The sequence below is a fragment of the Colletotrichum higginsianum genome, chromosome 5 (genome assembly GCF_001672515.1).
Source record: "Colletotrichum higginsianum IMI 349063 chromosome 5, whole genome shotgun sequence".
In the NCBI taxonomy this organism is placed as follows: Eukaryota; Fungi; Ascomycota; class Sordariomycetes; order Glomerellales; family Glomerellaceae; genus Colletotrichum; species Colletotrichum higginsianum.
In genome coordinates, this window is record NC_030958.1 from 3,289,912 (window position 1) to 3,307,449 (window position 17,538).

Genomic DNA, 17,538 nt, shown 5'->3' on the forward strand with positions numbered 1-17,538 from the left:
CGACGCGACAGGGACGAGGGAAGCATCTCAATGCGCAAAGACTCGACGGGACTAGTGTATATACGTAAGGAGTGTGTCGACCCGCTATCTGAGGGGGATATCTGCATACAAAATTTAGTGGTGCTGTAGCGGACGGTGGACCATGCGGGTGACGGGGGCGCGATCTTGCGCTAGCCAGGTAACTTGGCCTTCTTTTTCCCTCCCTCTTCCTCTCCGGCTCTGCGATTTCGCCGTGTTGCGCACGGGCTCTAGAGGAATACCCGCTTGCCAGTCTGCGCTACGGTTCCTTGTCGATGCAGTAGCGCATCTGAAGAAGGTGAGAGGTGTCGTGTGAGTGTGTGAATGTGTGTGTGCGTGGTGGACATTTTCTCTTGCCCTCTCTCTCTCTCTTCCCCCTCCGTGTCCTCCTCTTCCTCCTCACCTGAACGGGAACCGGCTGTCGGTCGTCGGCTTCTCGGACGAAGTAGCGCGAACTACACACACAGCCTACTAACATACACTACCTAGGTACAGACACCGGCAACCGTTCGAGCTTCTTTCCTCCTACCCTCGTACCCTGCTGGCATCTGACCACCACATCACACGCACCTTCGTGACTCGTCCAAGGGCCATCCAAAGCTACGGCTGCACCTGGGCGCATTCCGTGCCTGTCGATGAGCATCATCATCCTCGACAATATTGGACGATGAGTTGTTCCTCGTACTACTACGTATGGTATGCTGGCCGCGCAAATGCCGAGTCTTCTCTTTGGTTCCCGATGTACATCGTAGGTATGCTGCGACCGACGTCAACCGACGAGCTCTCCATGGATCATCGTTTTTTAGGCCGGTCCAGAGTCTCTTGTCTGCGCTGCTTCTCCTTTCCCTGCCCGCCCGTTGCCCACCTTTCCGACCGCTTCCCTGTCGCCTCGTCCCCAGTTCATGGCCCGATTCTGCCATGATGGTTGGTGTCATTGGCTGGCGGCTCCGACGCACTTGGGACGGCTGATTAGGTTGCGTCGCACGCACTGTGCCGTGTGCTCCAGTGTCCTCGCCTCCTTAGCGTGCGCCGCATCCTTGTATCCGAATCCGTTAGTCATTGGTACCTCTGATTGGCCAAGACGTCCAACATGTCCGACCCGACTCTGTTCCAGTTCTCTCTCCTCTCTCAATCCCTCTCCCTCCCTCCCTCTCTCTCTCTTTCTGTCGTTCTCGCCGCCACCAGACTCGAGGATCGTCCTTCCATGCGCTACTGCAACCCGGCATGCGCGTACTTCGGACGACGCGAGGCGATTGCTGCGAGCCCACTTGGAAAATGTGGGAAAAGAGCATACGTCGCCTGACCTGAGGTTAAGTCCGTTCCCATGAATCGAGCAGGACAGCCATTCCAAGGGCTGTCAGTCAGCCTTGGTGCATCCTTCAGCAACATGCGGTGTGCTCTTCAATGGCAGAAAGATGACGATGCTGTGGGACCGTAACCAAGTTTCACGGCTTCCGGGTCAGTGGACAAGAAGTGAGGCGATCGGTTGAAATTGTGGCATATCGAACTTGTTCTTTTCCAGCCCTCCAGCAATCGGAACGCGACCACGATGGCCCAGCAAGCAGAGGGACAGTGGGTGAGCGGCAGTCGAACTAGGACAAGGACCACGAACCAGGGCCAGGACAAAAACAAGCCCGCCCATCCACCTTTTGCAGGCCTCCACACGTGTGTGCATCGTACACCCTGTCGCGCAACAGACCCCACCGCCGACGTCGGTCGTCCCCCGTCCTGGTCATCGATTGAGTTGGGCAGGAGTCCAGGACAGGCAACAGGTCATCACTTTGGGTCTGGCCACCCACCACCCGCCGTCTCGACGTTGATGCGACGCGACGCTTGTCAGTCTTGTTGGACGTCCATCGGGAACTGCAGTTCGGTGCCCTCGACATATGTACTGTCTGCTGTAGGATCAGCCGGGCCTTTGGCTCCAATGTGACATGTCATCCGCAAAGTGGTATGCCGGCGGCTATTCGGTAGCGACACATGGTTCTCGTCCCAGACGTCTGCGAGATAATGCTGGTCAGACTTCACGCCATGCTGTGCTGCACTTGCACTGCCTGAGGGCCTTATCTACATATCAACTATCAACGCGGAGCCGGCATGAAAGCATGCTCCTCGCACCCCCATCTCCCTTTCGAATGGCACGCACCACCACGGTTGCTAGCGCCGCCTGCAAGCCCGTAAACCAGGTGTCTACTGCATTCGTACAGTCCCTACCTACCTAAATTTGTTACCCACCGCGACGCTCCGTGTTTGGCTCCCCGCCCGTCACCCACATGCAACGCCGCTAGAGAATCTCCACCATCAACATCGCTTACTTGCATTTACCGCTTATCCCGCTCCATCCCTCCCCCCTCTCCTCGCCAACACAACTCGCCGAACCTCCTCCATATCCTTCCCAACACGAGCAAGCTGGGCCGACCATCCCACCTCCACCGACTTTTCGGCCAACCTGTCCTCCCACCAAGTAGTGTACGCCGCTCTCACAACCCCAATGGCGCGTTGGCAGACCCGTTCTCATTCCTCATCTTCTTCTTTCTTGACATCTCGAATCGTCGTTAAAACACCCCCCTTTCATCGACGTTGAATCTGTTTCTCGCTGCCCCGCATCCCCATCTGCAGGCATCGTCTTCCGGTCGGCCCCCATGACAGGGTTCCTCATGGGAACTCTTGCGCTAGTTCCCGTTTGGAATCCTTGGAAGGGTGTGAAGCCCGTGGTGTGGCGAGTGGGGAGGGTGGCACTCGCTCGTTGAGTCGCCAACGACGCTCTTAGACTTCGTCTCTCTTTTTAGTACACACGTGTGTAGAAAGATCAACACTGGGAGTCACAAGCCCTTTGGCTGGCGCTAGATACTCGAGATCACCGCTAAGAATCAGCCACCGGGTTCTTTTTTTTTTCCCCTTGGCTTTTAAATTTGCACTCTTCTTAGTTGCCGGTCCTTTCCAATCACCTGCCATGTCTGCAACAACCCACACCGCCCCAAACAGTAAACGGCTCCGCTTGGGGAACAAAGGTGTGTGTGTTGAAAAGTCGCCTCCACGACAACAACCCATCCCGATCTAGTAAAAATGGTCAACTTCGTTTGGCGCCGTTTTGTTTTGGCATTCCGCATCCTCCTCCTCAAAATTGAATGCTTATTTCCCGAATCGGTCGTTCTTCAACGGCCTAAGACAAGGGTGTGCCATGGTCCCTGACGTCGTGCTCCACTCACCCCGCGCACGCCATCCTATAAGGCTCTGACGTTCTCGCCAACCCCCACGCTGTCGACATCATATAAAGAGCCGCCTTCAACGTCGTCTCTTGATTGCTGTGGTTGAAGCGCTTTATGATTGTCGCTGTTAGTTGGGCTGGTGTAACCCCTCAGTTCAATTTACCCACCCACCTGTTTTGGTTCCGTTTTCTTCCGCCGTTCTGATACCTCCCGTCGTTTGGCCGCTTGGCAACGGACGACTTATATGCTGGCCCTCTGCCATGCGAGTTGTTGAGATGCTGATAAGCCAGACAAGCGACTGCCGCTGCTCGAACAGCAATACATCCGACTTGTGAGCACACTGGCCGGTGACACGAGATTCGCCGGCCGCTTCAGTGTGACTGTCTCAGCTACGCCACCGGCTGAAGGCATCCGTCGGTCTGGAAGTGGTGTCAACTAATTCAAGTCAGCATTACGTCGGGACCTGCGTTATTCAGGGAGCCTTTTTGGCAAAGAGCTGCCTCTGGAGGCTTCCGACTTACATACCGATTGATATTGAGATGAGCGACAGCATTAACTGCTACACATAAGACGTCTCGTTTCTCTGGTCACGAAGTCCCAACGACACCGAAGCAGCTCATCCTGACTTCATGCTCCTCTTACACCGGTGGTATATCATGGCCTTATGCTACTATTCACTACACCTCAACGGTTACCTGTTATGATGATCACAGTCGTCATGTGATCACCGGTTTTTGGACTTTTTTTGGATGTCATTTGGAAGCATGTAACGAAAGCAATTTGTTGGCAGGTCGAAATAGTGAACCAGAGACAGGAGGCAGTAAGGTAAGGGAAAGAAAAGACGGAGGCAGCAAAAAAGATTGGTTCCCGTATTGTATGGCACCCTCCTTTCAAGACATTTGCCATGATCATTTGCTACAGACACGTATGCGAGAGAGCCTGGTGAAGTCTCGGATCAACAAAGCTAGTAACGGCTCGTGACAACCAACCAGTCCTATGTAAGAGATGAGATGGCCGAGGTATTGCCAGGCCACAACTTCATCTCGCTGATGGACTGGCCTGAGTGGATTTCTCGCTCTTGCTCTGGGGAGATAGGGAACTGCCTCTGGAATGAGATACAAGTAGCTGTTGATATCGAGTAGGAAGTGCTGATAGTGAAATTACCTAGCGGCTACTGACGTAGGTCATACCAAAATTTGAGTGCTGGAACACAACCACCTCCCAATAATTCTTGCTGTTCGTGTTCTTAATGTGTCGCAGAGAGTAGAGCCGGGACCCATGCCTCTCACGAGGCGCCTAGGTGCCGTCCGTCCACCGGAAGTCTCACTTCACCCTGAGACCCTAAAATAATCTGTGGGTTACCATAAACTGGCTGGTAGAGCCCAGTGCCTCGTTGCCGCGGAAGCTATCTCGTGCGGGCGGCTGTGAAACGTTGCAAGGACGAGGCGATAGACACGATGTCGACGCGGGCCTCGGGACTGCCGAACCTAATCCAAGCGCCGACTTAGACCCGTATACCCGGGGGGCCAGACGGTCGTCTCTCGGGTGATGTGGTAGTAGTGGTCGTGGTCAACCGCGCTCGCTTCCCCCATGGAGCCCAACACGCCGACGTAAGGGATGGATAGGGTAGACCTGCCGATCGCTTGTACTCTTGATGGCCACGCAACACAAGTACACAAGAAAATTATGGGCGTAAAGACTTGAGGGCGAGGCGGCAAACACTAGCACTGAGCCCTAAGATCTGGGTAGGAGCGTTAGGCATGGGGCGCAAGCCAGAGGCTTGAGGCCTTGGTCTCCTCCATCACAATTGACAGCGTAGACCTCCTGAGACCGTTGTTATTCATCATCTGGTATGAAGCGGCAGGCACGTAGCTAGACTTTTAGGTGATCGTCCTGTTGCCCGCGTTTGTCGGAGCAAAGTCCATCGCCGGGGAACGTAGAACCTGTTGTCGTTGAAGGTGAAGCCGGACACGCATCGATCAACGTCGCCTCGTACGCCGGATCCCAGGCTTGTACTATGCCGCCGCCCTGCTGGGCCCCCGAGACCAGGTGCTTCCGCCCCCCCGCGCGTCTCTTCGAAGGACGGCTTTGCGGTGGATGGAAGGAGATAGGTGATCTCGGCCGGAGTCGTCTTGTCGCGCGCTTACGAGCGACACTGGAGAAAGCCCAAGCTGGCCACCTTGGATGACGGCAGGCACAACAAGGATGGTGAACGTACATTGAACACCAGCGCAATGATGGCACCCACCATCGGGGTCGACAAGGAGGTCTCCGAGTTTGACGGTGTATCCGTCTTTGAACAATAGGTCCGTCGGCAAGACGTTCCCCACGGGGGCGCCGAACTGTGGCCTCAGCTCGCCGCCGAACGTGGGACCCAAGTTCGAGTAGCTGCCGACGAAACCGCCCGTCGGGCTCTGCGAGGAGCCGAACTTGTCGGTCGACCAAGGCTACCCGGGGCGTTCTGAAAAGAGGCAGGTGACCATTGGCCGTGAAGTCCTAGTTGTACTCTATCAGGAATCTGGGACCGAAACACCCGCCCAGCACCGGGTGGTGCCAGTCGACGCCCGTGTTGATGATGACGGTGCGGAAGTCCTTGTCGTTGAAGCCTTCGGATCTGAGCTTGTCAACCTGTGCCATGACGTGGGTCGACGATGCACCCGCATCCCGGCAAGCCGTTAGCGCGAGCTTTCGATTCCGGTACGAGGCAGTCAGCTGTTGCTGGCCTAGGAATTATCACGCGCTCTACCGGCTAGAGCTTCTTGACTTAGGGGAAGAGCCTCGATTCTGCGCCGCAGCTTTGCGGGTAGGGTGTTACTCCCGTTCACGGCAAATGCAACGGCGAGGAATAGACCGGGGGGGGGGGAAAGACGGGGCGGGTGATATTGTAGATACCAGGATCGCCCCTCAGGACATCGAGGAACTCCTCATCATCCTGTCTCGCAATCAAGGTGGTCGGTCAGTCAGTGCCCGTCTCTTCTAGTCACGGACTCGTGTTTGGGATATCCCAAGAGGAGGAACTCATCTGGCCACTCTCGAGCTCGGATATATATATGTTGCCCAGAGTGGCCGCCGACTCCAGAGGCTGAAGAGCATCGGGATCAGCCGGAGAGACCGCGGCAGCTCGGACGGCGCCGAGGGCGCATAACATGAGGGCGACAACAATAATAGAACAGAATGACCGGATAGTGTTGGGACAAACAGAAAAGTCACATGTCGCCCGATCCGCATCTCTAGTGTACGCAGCTGAGGTGGCATTCATGCATTCCCCTCACCCGCTCTTTTACAATGCTTCACCTCGAGTGGAATCTTGACATCCAGACGGGATGAGTGTATCCCAAACCCTGGGACGACAAACCATCTCAACCATAGGCAGCCTTCAATACTTTTCCGAGTTGGGGACGCCACACAGAAGGCTTGGCAACTGCAAGCAATCTATCAACAGACATGTCTAATAAAACTTCACGCCGCCTTTACATGGTCGACCAACTCGGTTCCCCGACTCGCGTCTATCTACCCAACCGCCATTTTTTATTGCATCATCTAATCGTAGCCCAGCCTTCCCCGGTCTTGCGGCGTCGCCAGCTAGAGGAAGCACCACATGTCTAGACCGAGTAGTCCAGACTCTTCCCGTCTAGCACCTTCCAGAACTCCTCCACAATCTCCCTCTGTCCGGCCGGCGCGCCCCTCACGGCGAGGTACACCCTCTCGTCCACGGCAGGCTCCCAGACGCCCGGGTTGCCGCCGACCATGATGCCGCCCGCCTCGGTGAGGATACACCAGCCGGCGCACACGTCCCATGCCCAACAGCCGCCCTCCCAGTACGCGTCCAGCTGGCCTGCGGCGACGGCGGCGAGGCTCAGCGCCGCGGATCCCAGCGCGCGCATCGAGTGCACCATGGCGCCGCCCGTCTCCTTGGTCGCCGCCAGCTTCTTGAACGTCTCGGCCTTGAGCTCGAAGTTGGGCCCGTCGCGCGTCGAGCCCCACTCGCACGCCAGCAGCGCGCCGTCAAGCCCCCGCAGCGGGATCGGGCTCTTGGCCAGGGGCAGTCGCTGAGGCGCGCCGCCCGCGCGGCGCATGTAGCTTCCCTTGCCCTTGATGCCCGTGAACAACAGGTCCTGGAAGGGGTTGTAGATCACGCCGACGACGGGGACGCAGTCGACGGCCAGACCAAGGGAGATGCAGGCGTCGGGAAAGGAGTGGACGAAGTTGGTGGTGCCGTCGATGGGGTCCACGACAAAGGTCGGCTCCGGGCCGAGGCGCGTGCCCTTAGTGTACGTTTCCTCGCCCATGAAGGAGATGTTGGGATAGGCGGACTGCAGGCGGGTCGAAACCATCTTCTCCACGGCCTGGTCCGTTTCAGTTACGATGTCGACGGCTGTTGGAGGGAGGTGGTGTTAGCGCAATGGCTCGGGTGAGGGGTGGTAGACGAGGGATCGCTGGACATGGTGGTGAGCGAGTACGGGACACTACGCACAGTTGAGCTTGGTGCCCTGGTCGATAGACGACGGATTAGCGGCCAGGATCATCTTGCCCGCCTCGCTCGCAATGTCGAGGAGGGTGTCGTGAATCTCTTGGAGGTCGAGGTCCGCCATCTTTGCTGCTAAGTGACAGTGGTGTCTAAAGGCCGGTCGCAATTGCTAGAGATGAACAAATTGAGCAGAGAACACCGGTATGGTATCGCAATATCTGAGTTGGCAGAGCTGGAGAGGTGGTGTTGCGAGGTCGGCTCTGTCGATCAAGGTCGGGATTAAAGCTCGACTTTTGGAGGGGTAGGAGATCGAGGGGGAAGAATTGGGATGGGGAACGACGGCGGGGGTTTGGGGGGATGAGGTCACAGTTGGTGAGCAGTGGGCACTATGGGGAAAGTGGACGTTTCTCGCAGTGGCAGTCAGTGAGCTGAGATCAGAACTGTCCCCCGGCATCCCGGCCCACCCCGGTGCTGGCTGGCCTTCGATGCGAAAGCTCGGGTCGGCACAGCGGGCCCGGATAAGGCGGGCGGCGGACAGGGGAAGAAGTGAACCGGAACGAAGAGCGGGCCAATGGCACGTCGTAAAGGAAGCATGCGGCGACCCAAATTTGGCGCCACCGAGACGAGGTCTCTTTGAGAGCCACTGTATCGGGTTAGGGTCGGTCTTTGGCTGATTATCCGTCGACCTTGAAATCACCTATCTAGATTAGTTGGGGGGGGGTGTTAATTGGTGCATGCAGCAAACATGGAAGGAAACGTAAATCAAAAAGATCGAATCCTCCGTTGGCATGCCAAAAGATTGTTCCCACACCGAGGTTCGAACTCGGGTCTCTCCGGAACGCTTCCAAGGGATTGAAAGCGGAGTATCCTAACCACTGGACTATATGGGACTTCTTGTACCCAATTGGTTGAGATCTCGAAACATTCACAAACTTATCAAGAAACCAAATCGCTCCGACCGATCAGCTTTGTTCCCTCAGTAAGTCGAACACCTCCGGTCCTGCTGCGCAAATTGGTTGGGAAGAAATGGTGCATCCTTGACGCTTCAATGTTTATAGAATGTTGGCCGCTTAGAAAAAAGAAGAAGAAAAAAAGGTTCCTTGGAACGCGTCAAACAGTATAAATCCCAACGCCTCTGGAATCTCGTAACACATTGCCCTCCCTCCCCAATCGTTGACATGTTCCCGAAAACCCTCTCCCCGATCCTCCCACCTCCCGGACCCGCTTTCTTTGCTCGTTAGCCTTGTCGGAATTGTCCCCAATAAGACGTTCCACTCTTGTTCCCCCAGGAAACATAAATAGCCCTACTTGGTCCGGTTGGTATCTCGTATGCCAGGGTGCGCCAAGGTCTTCTATGGAGTCTCCCCATCGGCACCAGTAAACAGTCCTGTGATGCAAGCTTCAGCGTGGCCGACGTTTCTATACGTTCTCTCGGAAGATCGACCTCCGCTCCGTCGGGCTCTCGCCGTGGTCCTTCTGCTGCTGATGCGACGCCGTGTCGACAATGGGCCGAGGACTGACACCGCGCAAGCTGATGTTGCTCGGCTCGGCATCGTCCTCGAACGGATTCCTACCGCCGGACTTGGGAGCGCCCAGCGCATCGTCGTCGCTAGGGCGGCTTAGGCTCCGACCGCGGGCGGGCTCTTCGTGGTGCACGCCAGGCGTGGCGGCGAGGTTCATGCTGTAGCTATTCCCGGCGTCGGCGCCACTGCCGCCGCGGTAGCCGAGCTCCTGCTCCTCGTAGTTGCCGTAAGGGCCGTATGTCTCGGCCTCGTGGCCGACGCGCGCATCCCAGGCCTCGTCCGGGTCGAGCGGGCCAAAGCCGCGGCGGGGGGCGCCGGCGCCCGAGGGCTGCTCGTAGGCGCCGGCCGCGGAGCGGTTATTGCGGTTCTTGAAGGAGGTGATCTTGTCATTAAACCAGCCGGTGATACCACTCGGTGCCGGTCGTGGGGGCCCGTAGGATGGCGCTGTGTCGGATTTCCGGAAGGGGATGTAGGACGAGAGCGACGGGGGCGGCAGCTGTTTAGAGGTTCGTTAGTCAAGCCAGGTAGGTAAGGAAAGGCATCACTTGGTTAATCGCTTGGCGGCAGACAAGGGATTGTAACGTACGCCTAGTCTGCGGGCGCGCAGCTGGGTAAAGACGACCCAACCGAGAACAGCGACAAGAACGAGGACCAGGATGGCAATGACGATGCCTCCGGCGGCTGAGACCATGATCGCGGTTCAATTGCGACGATGCGAGTTAGTCGGCTTTGTTTGGTTGGGGAAAAGAAGGCGACGTCGGTTCTCAGTGCGACGTCGACGATGCGGCGGCGGCGACCGTGATGGGTGTGGATGTGGATGTGGAGGAGGTGGTGATGGAGATGGCAGTGGAGGATGCGAGGCGGCGGCGGCGGATGATGGAGGTCCGGCTCATGAGAGGTGGTTCGAGTGGTTGGTTTGCGTCGTCCTGTACTCTGTACTGCTGCTGCTGCTGCTTGGTCCGGTTCGTTGTTGCGTCCCGGAGCCTTGGCTTGGTGGGCTGTGTTTGGGTTGTGCGACGGACACAGACACGGGGGCACAGCACGCAGTGCGCCTAGGCCTGAGTGAAAGGGCCGTCTGAGTGCGAGGGGAGACAGTGGGAGGGAAAGGCGGGAAGTGTGGCCGTAAGCTTGATCCTCCTGCTGTGATGTGATGTGATATGATGGGGAGAGGTGGATTGAGAGGGAGGGAGCAAAATGGCACAGAGGTGAGGTGAGTGAGGTGAGGCACAGGCCCGTCGAAACCTTGTTTGATGAGACGGTGGTGCGCTGCACAGCGTTGCGTTGCGCAAGGCCAGCACCCAAGCTTCCGCCTGCTTTTACATGCACCCAAGTCGAAGCTGGGCCGTGGGTTTTGGAGATTCTCTTCCCTCCCTTTTGGTTTTGTTTCCAACGGTATCTATCTATTCCAGGTACCTTGAACGAATCGAGGTGAGTGAGGAAGTGGGAGACAGAGCGAGGTAGCGACGTAGGCTGACATCCCCCCGGCTGCCAATTACAACAGACCCCCGTTTCTTTAGCTCCGCGGGCTCCGTCAGCGTCCCCTTCATTGTTTCCTCCAGATCCCCCCCCACTGCTGTTGGCAAACACCGGTCCTGAACCCAGTAGCTTGGTGCATTTTCAGCGGACTGCCCACGTACTCAGACCGGGGTTGTAAGCTATCCTGCTGTTGCTTGTTATTGCTGCCCAATTGGTTCCAAGACCCGGTTGCTTCTTGTTCTAGTCTGGTGGACTGGCCCCCGCGCGCGGGCCGGTGCTGAGATGGCGTCGCATCCCATTTCAACAGAACTGCGGCACTGCGGCACTTTTCGTCCTCTTGTTGTTGATTTTCTTTCGCAGGGACATTCGATTCGATTCAAAGAGAGGGGGCCGAATTCGGACAGCTGACAGACAGACAGACCACCCTAAAAGAGCGCCACGTTTCCTTCCATTCTCTCGTCCTTGTCTCAACAACTAGGGAGTCCCGGGGTTACGGACCTGGGTGGCCGAACCCAGAATAGCACCTGCATTCCGTGCCGCAGAGGGGTTGCAGAACAAGAGCCCAATGACGGCGAGCTAGAGGAGAAGGGAATTGGGAAACGAAACCAGCTTCAGCTCCCTTCCCGTCTTTCGCGTCCCGTACCTGGTTTGGCCGTCGGGCTGCGGCACTTGGGCGTTGTTCATGGCCGAGGAAACGAACCCGACCCCTTACAGCCCAGTCAAGACGAATTGCACGTCGTCCAAAGTCCCCCACCTTGGCTTTGGCCGCGGCTGGATGACGGTGCGCTTTGCACGGCAGCTCTGCAGCTTGCAGGCATGGATACGTGGACCATCCATCCTCTTGGGTCTCTGGCGGCAGCCGAGTTGGTTTGTTCTCCATCTCGGAGGACGGCGGTCGCGAGCCAAGCAAGGCCCACCGTCTGCCGCCGCCTGCCACCCCCAGACCCGGACCTGGACCGGACCCCTAGCCCCTGTCAGCTGAAACTTTGATGCCACCAAAGAGCCTCTGACACTTGACACTGACACTTGGCACGTCTGTTGCTCGCGGATTCACATGTTCTACAGATTCTTTTGGCATGAAATGTAGTATCGTTCTTCTACCTCTGTTGTAACGGAAAGAAAAATGGGGGAAATCAGTCCTATTCTGGGTATTACACAAAACACTGGTCCCAGAGACCTCCGCTCCTCGCGAAACCCAGGCTCTCCACGAACCGTCCCAACTTGCACCGCCCAAGCTCGTCCGCACCGCACCCGACCAGCGGCACAACCCGGTCGTTGACAAGCACCCGTACCATCTCCTCATCTGCACCGCCACACTTCATCTTCTCCACGTACATGCGCGCCGCGAACGGCACCGTCCAGCTGGCCGTGAACCCCTTGGTCTCCGCCACCGACGTCCGGTTCGTCTTGGACAGCGGCTGCGTCTCGTTATACAGTCCCAGCGCGCCGTAGATGGACATCATGTCGTTGTCGTGGCTGAAGTCGGCGTACAGCTTCTTGTCGAGTGGGAACGTCGCCGCGTCCGCGTCAAGCGTTGAGTTGGTAGACGTGCGGTCCACGACCGGCTGCTGCGTCAGCCGCGCGATGAGCTCGTTGGTGAAGCCCACGCCCTGCGTTGGCCCGAGCGGGTTGCCTGCGTTGAACCCATAGTACTTGCCCAGCGTCTCGTGGTACTCGAGGCTCTTCCACTCGTCTAGCGTGAAGAGGTCGCAGAACTGCGACTGCTTGCCGTCGACCACCGTGTTGAACGGGCACAACTGCATGAAGCTGATGGTGTCCTCGGCCGTCAGGCCCGCGCCCGGGAGATTCTCGTTGAGGCGCGCCGTGATTGGCGGTGTAAATGTGTCGCGCCAGGGGACCTGCGCCTCGTCGCCAACCTTGGAGAACGCGCCATCCTCGAACGCCGTGCAGAGCCCGTGATCCAGCGTATTGTTGACGCCCTTCTCCTCGGGGATAATAGTGACGAGCCCGATGATGCCGCCGTCGGGTCCGGTATGGCCATCGGCAATTTTGGAACCGTAAAACCCCTGAGTCCAGTTCAGACCAGACTCGACCACGCGGGTCTGGCCAGAGGATCTGATAAAGGGGTCGTTATTGGCTGCGAGAGCCTGGTAACGCCTATAGAATGCCTCGCCCGAGTCGACAAGCTCCCGCTGGCCAAAGGGGGTGAGCTGGTCAGCGCCGAGCGTGTACTCGTACGTCTTGATGAACTCGAAGCCTCTGCCATAGTTGGTGACGGTGGTGTGGATGCGGTCGACAAGCGCCTTATAGGTCGCCGTCTTGCCGGCGGTAGGGTCACGAGCACCGTGCCGTGACAGCACCTGTGCGAACGTGACCTCGCAACCCGGGGGCGTGGCAGCGTTGATCTCAGATGGCACCGAGAAGAAGGGAGAATACTGGCCCCAGAACTGCGAGATGGACTCAAGTCCGTTGCGCGGTGTCTGGCCGCTGACGAAACTATTTGCCTTGTGAGATTCATTGTTCAAGTTTGCAAGAGCCTACTACGGCCAAAAAAAGACTTACCTAAAGCCTAGAGCTAAGGAAAAGAGAATAGCAAAGACCATGGCGGCGATCGTGAGAAGGAGGATGCGGCGTTTCGAGTCTGGCAAGGGGGTGTCGCGATGCTCGTCCGTCTCGTCCGTCTCGCCCTCATGGGCGGGGATGGCATTGTATTTATATGCTTTTCCTGTGAACAGGTCCCTCACAGACTGGTAGGCCGAAGTAACGATGTCGGAGACACCCATCGTGGCGGTTGGACGGACGAACGAAAGAGTTCGGAAAGGACGAAACGAGATCCAAGTTCGCCTAGTGGTTTCCGGGTCAGTAAGCTTGCGTACGCCAAAGGGTCTGCCCGCTGCAGCATCCATGTGCCCCTCCTTCCAGGGGTCTGGTCGTGTATGGGTGGCATGTCAATGTGAGGTATGAGCAAGGTAGACAGACAGACGTGCTGTGGGCAGCTAGTGAGGGCTGGAGGCGAGTGCCAAGTGGGGGCTTCTTCTTTTTTTTTTGTGCAAGAGTGAGGGTCCGGGAGAAGCCCGCGTTCATCAGAACTTGCCTTGTATTTGGTCTGTTTGACAGTTGGTGTGCAGGTTGCGTCGCTGTGTGCTCTCTCCCTCTGTCTAGTCTCTATGCAAAGACGGAAGGGGCGGCGTTTCAATGTAGTCGCCCCGCAGTGCCGCAGTGATGCCAGGCGGACATTAGCCCCAAACGAGGAGCACGCTACGGTGGTGCCTGTCCCACTTGGCCCGGTCACGTGGGTCGATGCGACGTCGGAACTGGAACAAGCTTTCATAAGCTTTTTTGATCTGCCATCGTTGTCCCTGTCGAGCTCCGCCTTTGCGATGCCTACCTATTTACTAACACGCGTTGGTAATTGCCTCACGGCGGATCCTGTTCACTCACTCGCCCGTATCCCTTTGCTCGCTGTACACGTGTCGCACCTGGGCCACTCCGAGCACCCGGATGTTTCTTCCCCTGAATCAAAGTAGTTAGCTTTGACTCGTTGTCGAAAGCTTGGGTGGCAGACGGGCTCGGAAGCTAAGATCAGGGATTCAGTCCCGATGGACATGTATGACCAGTCGCTTCAATCTGATGGTGTTTTCATGAGCTGAACCCTGCTGGTGAAAAAGTGATTAATTATTACGCCGACTACCCTCTTTATCCCATCTTGCAGTCATCGTCAGATGGTGCCTTGTTGCAGGTACAGACTCTTCATAGTCCATCCTATCCTGCTCCCTACCCAGTATCATTCAACGGTCGTGTGGGTTACTGGTCTCTGAGAGACGTTTTCGACTCGAAGTCTGAGAACAAAAAGGAGACGGTCGATCACCAAGGAAAAAGTTGTCCGATGTCGACAGCCACGAAACAGCGCGTCCCTCGTTCCACTATTGCTCTGCAATGCCGCTGCAGGACGGAAGTGCTCATCAGACCAGAGCGGAGTCGGCTTCAGTCGTCTCAACGTTGTCGTCGTCCCGTATCCCCCAACTTGACAGGCCAGTGTCTGATCTTTCCCGCGTTCCTGGTACTGGAACACCATGACCAGGCCGGCTCATATGCTTTTGCCTGACTGCTCCTCTCATGCCTTTTGCGACTACTCTGTACTTTCGCAACACACATAGGATTAAGTCATGGTCTCATGATGCATTCAAAATTTCCAGCCCCACATTCAATGCCCCTCAAATCAACAGGTCAAGTGCACAAGGTTCGGCTGGCAAGTACTTCATCAACACAGGCAGCCACATGAGACCAGGGTCATTACCAGGTCATTCACTACCAAAAGGAAATACCAAAAACATACAACACCAGGTATTCGCTGGTCGTCACCGACCCAACTACTAATCCGGCCCTCACTGGTATCCTCTAGATAGAGCTGAGGCGGCCTTTTTCACGATGGCTTCGCCAACCTAAAGCGGTGGGCACTGTTCCTTAAAACAGACGAAGTAAGCCATAGTATAACCGATGAAATCCCGTCTAAGACGATGAGATCCCGTCGGCTTGTTCTTTGACACTAGCAGATAATTCTATCTCAGGGTGTGACCTGAATAAAGTTCATTCTGCAGGCAGAGATAGCTCAGGCTTGCGGATAGATGATCGCCTTGCGGACCTTGCGGGCCTCCGTCGCCAAAGAAGTCGGTCACACACACATCGAGATAACAGACCTTTTCACGCCCAACCTTCGATTTCTTTCGGTGTTAGCCCTTGGCCTCCAGGCTTTCAGGCCCGTCAATGTTGATTACTCCCAGAATGAAAATATGCTCAGACGCGCAGGTTAAACGACCTATGTCTGTAGAGCCCGGCCAGCCTTTCTGTGTGCCGGATGCCCACGAAGCGGGCCGATCGAGGGCTTCGTGGCCCAGCCGATTGACGGTTCGTGAAACCCGCTGTCTGAAGGCCTCAAGGCGAGCCCACACGTGGTCAAGCCGAAAGAAACCCCACGAAGCCAGCCGATTAAGGCTTTGCAGACTCAATCGTATTCATGCGCATGGCCCAGCCAGCCCAAGGCCCAACGTTCAGGCCCCTCGTTACGACAAGGCCAGCCGACCGAAGGCCATAAAGGTTGGAATCAATACCTTGGTAGTCTCACTTTGTGTATGAAAGGCCCCCCTCCTTTTCGATTTCTGTCTCGGCCTCAATTCCTTTTTCTTTCTTTCTTTCTTTCTTTCTTTCTTTCTTTCTTTCTTTCTTTCTTTCTTTCTTTCTTTCTTTCTTTCTTTCTTTCTTTCTTTCTTTCTTTCTTTCTTTCTTTCTTTCACATCTACTCGTCAGGCACAATGCCGATCCGCTCCTCTCCGTCTTCGCGCCGTCGCGCGCCGGCAAACTCGTCGTCGTCACGAATTCATCTTCCGTCCTCCTGCCGGCCATCTCCCACCTCTACAAACTGGCGACCTACCCCGTCGTCCTGCACGTCTCCCTCTAACCCGCCGGCTTACCCGAATTCTCTGCTATCACAGCCATCCGCACGTCGGGATGGACCTTTCTGCAGTCCGAGAAGAAAGCCAGGATCCAGCCTCGGGGGATAGTCTAGCTCGATGAAGCAGCTCCCATCAGCATTTCTATCACGAATGAATTGAAATCGTCCGAAAAAGAAGAAAGCGTCAACCCAAAAGCAATACGGCAACGAGAACTTCAAAGGTATATTTAGTGCTGTGCCCTTTTTTTACTCTGTCCTGGCCTCGGAGCTTTTTCTTACAAACAAGTATTTCCTAATTTCCTTCTACTTCCCGCTTTTAACCACCTGGCCCATCAACACACCAGAAAGCCGGCAATATTGTACGAGTGTATGGAAATAGCTTCCCAGCAGCAAGTCGTCAGCTGTCATGTTCCTTGCACGTAGTGCAGTTGCGAATCGAGTTTGATGACGCCCACAACACAGCGGCAGGGCTCATGCTAGAGCATCATCTATCCCGCATGTAAGGGTTGGCCAGAGTCCAAGTGGGCTACGTCTCCCCTCAGACGAGATACTTTCCTCGTTATCGAAACTCGGAAAAAGTCGCAACACCCCGCAGGGCAATGGTATACTATGGCCGATGACGATATACCTGAAAAGGTCTGAGGTCGGGACCGGTATACTATCCCATAGGGTTAGCCAAAGGCTAAGTGGGCTACGTCTCCCCTCAGACGAGAAACATTCTTCATTGTCGAAACTCGGAAAAAGTCGTAACGCCCCGTGGGGCAGTCATCACTGGGGGTCCTCACCTAGAGAGGATAGGATATCCTATGGCCAATGATGATAAAACCTAAAAAGGTCTGAGGTCGGGACTGGTGTCCTATTCCATGGGGCCGTTTGTGTCTCCGTCGAGACACCATGATCGCGGGATCAATGCCGTTGGTAATACCATTGCGTGGGAGCGCTTGGCTGGGAAGACCTCGACTCAACATGGTCCAACGAAGGCTGTCAAGGATGGCCGTCGGGAATGGCTTATTTGTGAATGAGCATCGGGTCTAAAGAGTCAGAATTAGCTCGGCTTCACCAAGAGTGGCAGATGGGAAGACTGCACATGTTAGGAACCTTACCTGACCCGGTCATTAGTGGACAACATTATACGAGGAAGGAAGCCTTCAGTGTGTTCAGAGTCGAGGCAGCATGAGGTTATATGCTGAGACTGGCAGCAAAGAATGCAAAATGGGGGATACAAACAAACGGCCGAAAGACCTTGAGTGAACCGCATGCCAAAGAAACCGAAAGGTAATACGATGGTCTGGCTGGATGACGTTCATCCCGACGATGGAGGTGAAAGACGAGATCGAACTCCAATGCAGGAGGAGAAGCTGGAGGAGAAGCTGGAAGAGAAAAGGATGGACGATAGACGACGGACGACGGACGATGGAGGTGAACAACGAGATG

General features: G+C 56.1%; 4 protein-coding genes across 4 annotated transcripts; all 4 read right to left on the reverse strand.

The window, feature by feature from the left end:
* Positions 1 to 5,242: 5,242 nt before the first annotated feature.
* Positions 5,243 to 5,864, reverse strand: CH63R_07854 (uncharacterized protein; the record flags this gene model as incomplete). Its single annotated transcript, XM_018302828.1, has 2 exons — positions 5,243 to 5,674; positions 5,772 to 5,864. 2 exons carry the CDS (start codon positions 5,862 to 5,864, stop codon positions 5,243 to 5,245), a joined length of 525 nt encoding a protein of 174 aa, XP_018157606.1.
* A 965-nt stretch (positions 5,865 to 6,829) lies between these two features.
* CH63R_07855 (inositol monophosphatase) lies at positions 6,830 to 7,819 on the reverse strand (the record flags this gene model as incomplete). Its single annotated transcript, XM_018302829.1, has 2 exons — positions 6,830 to 7,602; positions 7,702 to 7,819. The coding sequence occupies 2 exons, from the start codon at positions 7,817 to 7,819 to the stop codon at positions 6,830 to 6,832; spliced, it is 891 nt and encodes a 296-aa protein (XP_018157607.1).
* A 1,295-nt stretch (positions 7,820 to 9,114) lies between these two features.
* On the reverse strand, positions 9,115 to 9,909 carry CH63R_07856 (uncharacterized protein; the record flags this gene model as incomplete). Its single annotated transcript, XM_018302830.1, has 2 exons — positions 9,115 to 9,714; positions 9,805 to 9,909. The coding sequence occupies 2 exons, from the start codon at positions 9,907 to 9,909 to the stop codon at positions 9,115 to 9,117; spliced, it is 705 nt and encodes a 234-aa protein (XP_018157608.1).
* A 1,936-nt stretch (positions 9,910 to 11,845) lies between these two features.
* CH63R_07857 (Histidine acid phosphatase) lies at positions 11,846 to 13,438 on the reverse strand (the record flags this gene model as incomplete). The annotated part of the gene is made up of 2 exons (XM_018302831.1): positions 11,846 to 13,151; positions 13,218 to 13,438. The coding sequence occupies 2 exons, from the start codon at positions 13,436 to 13,438 to the stop codon at positions 11,846 to 11,848; spliced, it is 1,527 nt and encodes a 508-aa protein (XP_018157609.1).
* Between the last annotated feature and the right edge of the window lie 4,100 nt (positions 13,439 to 17,538).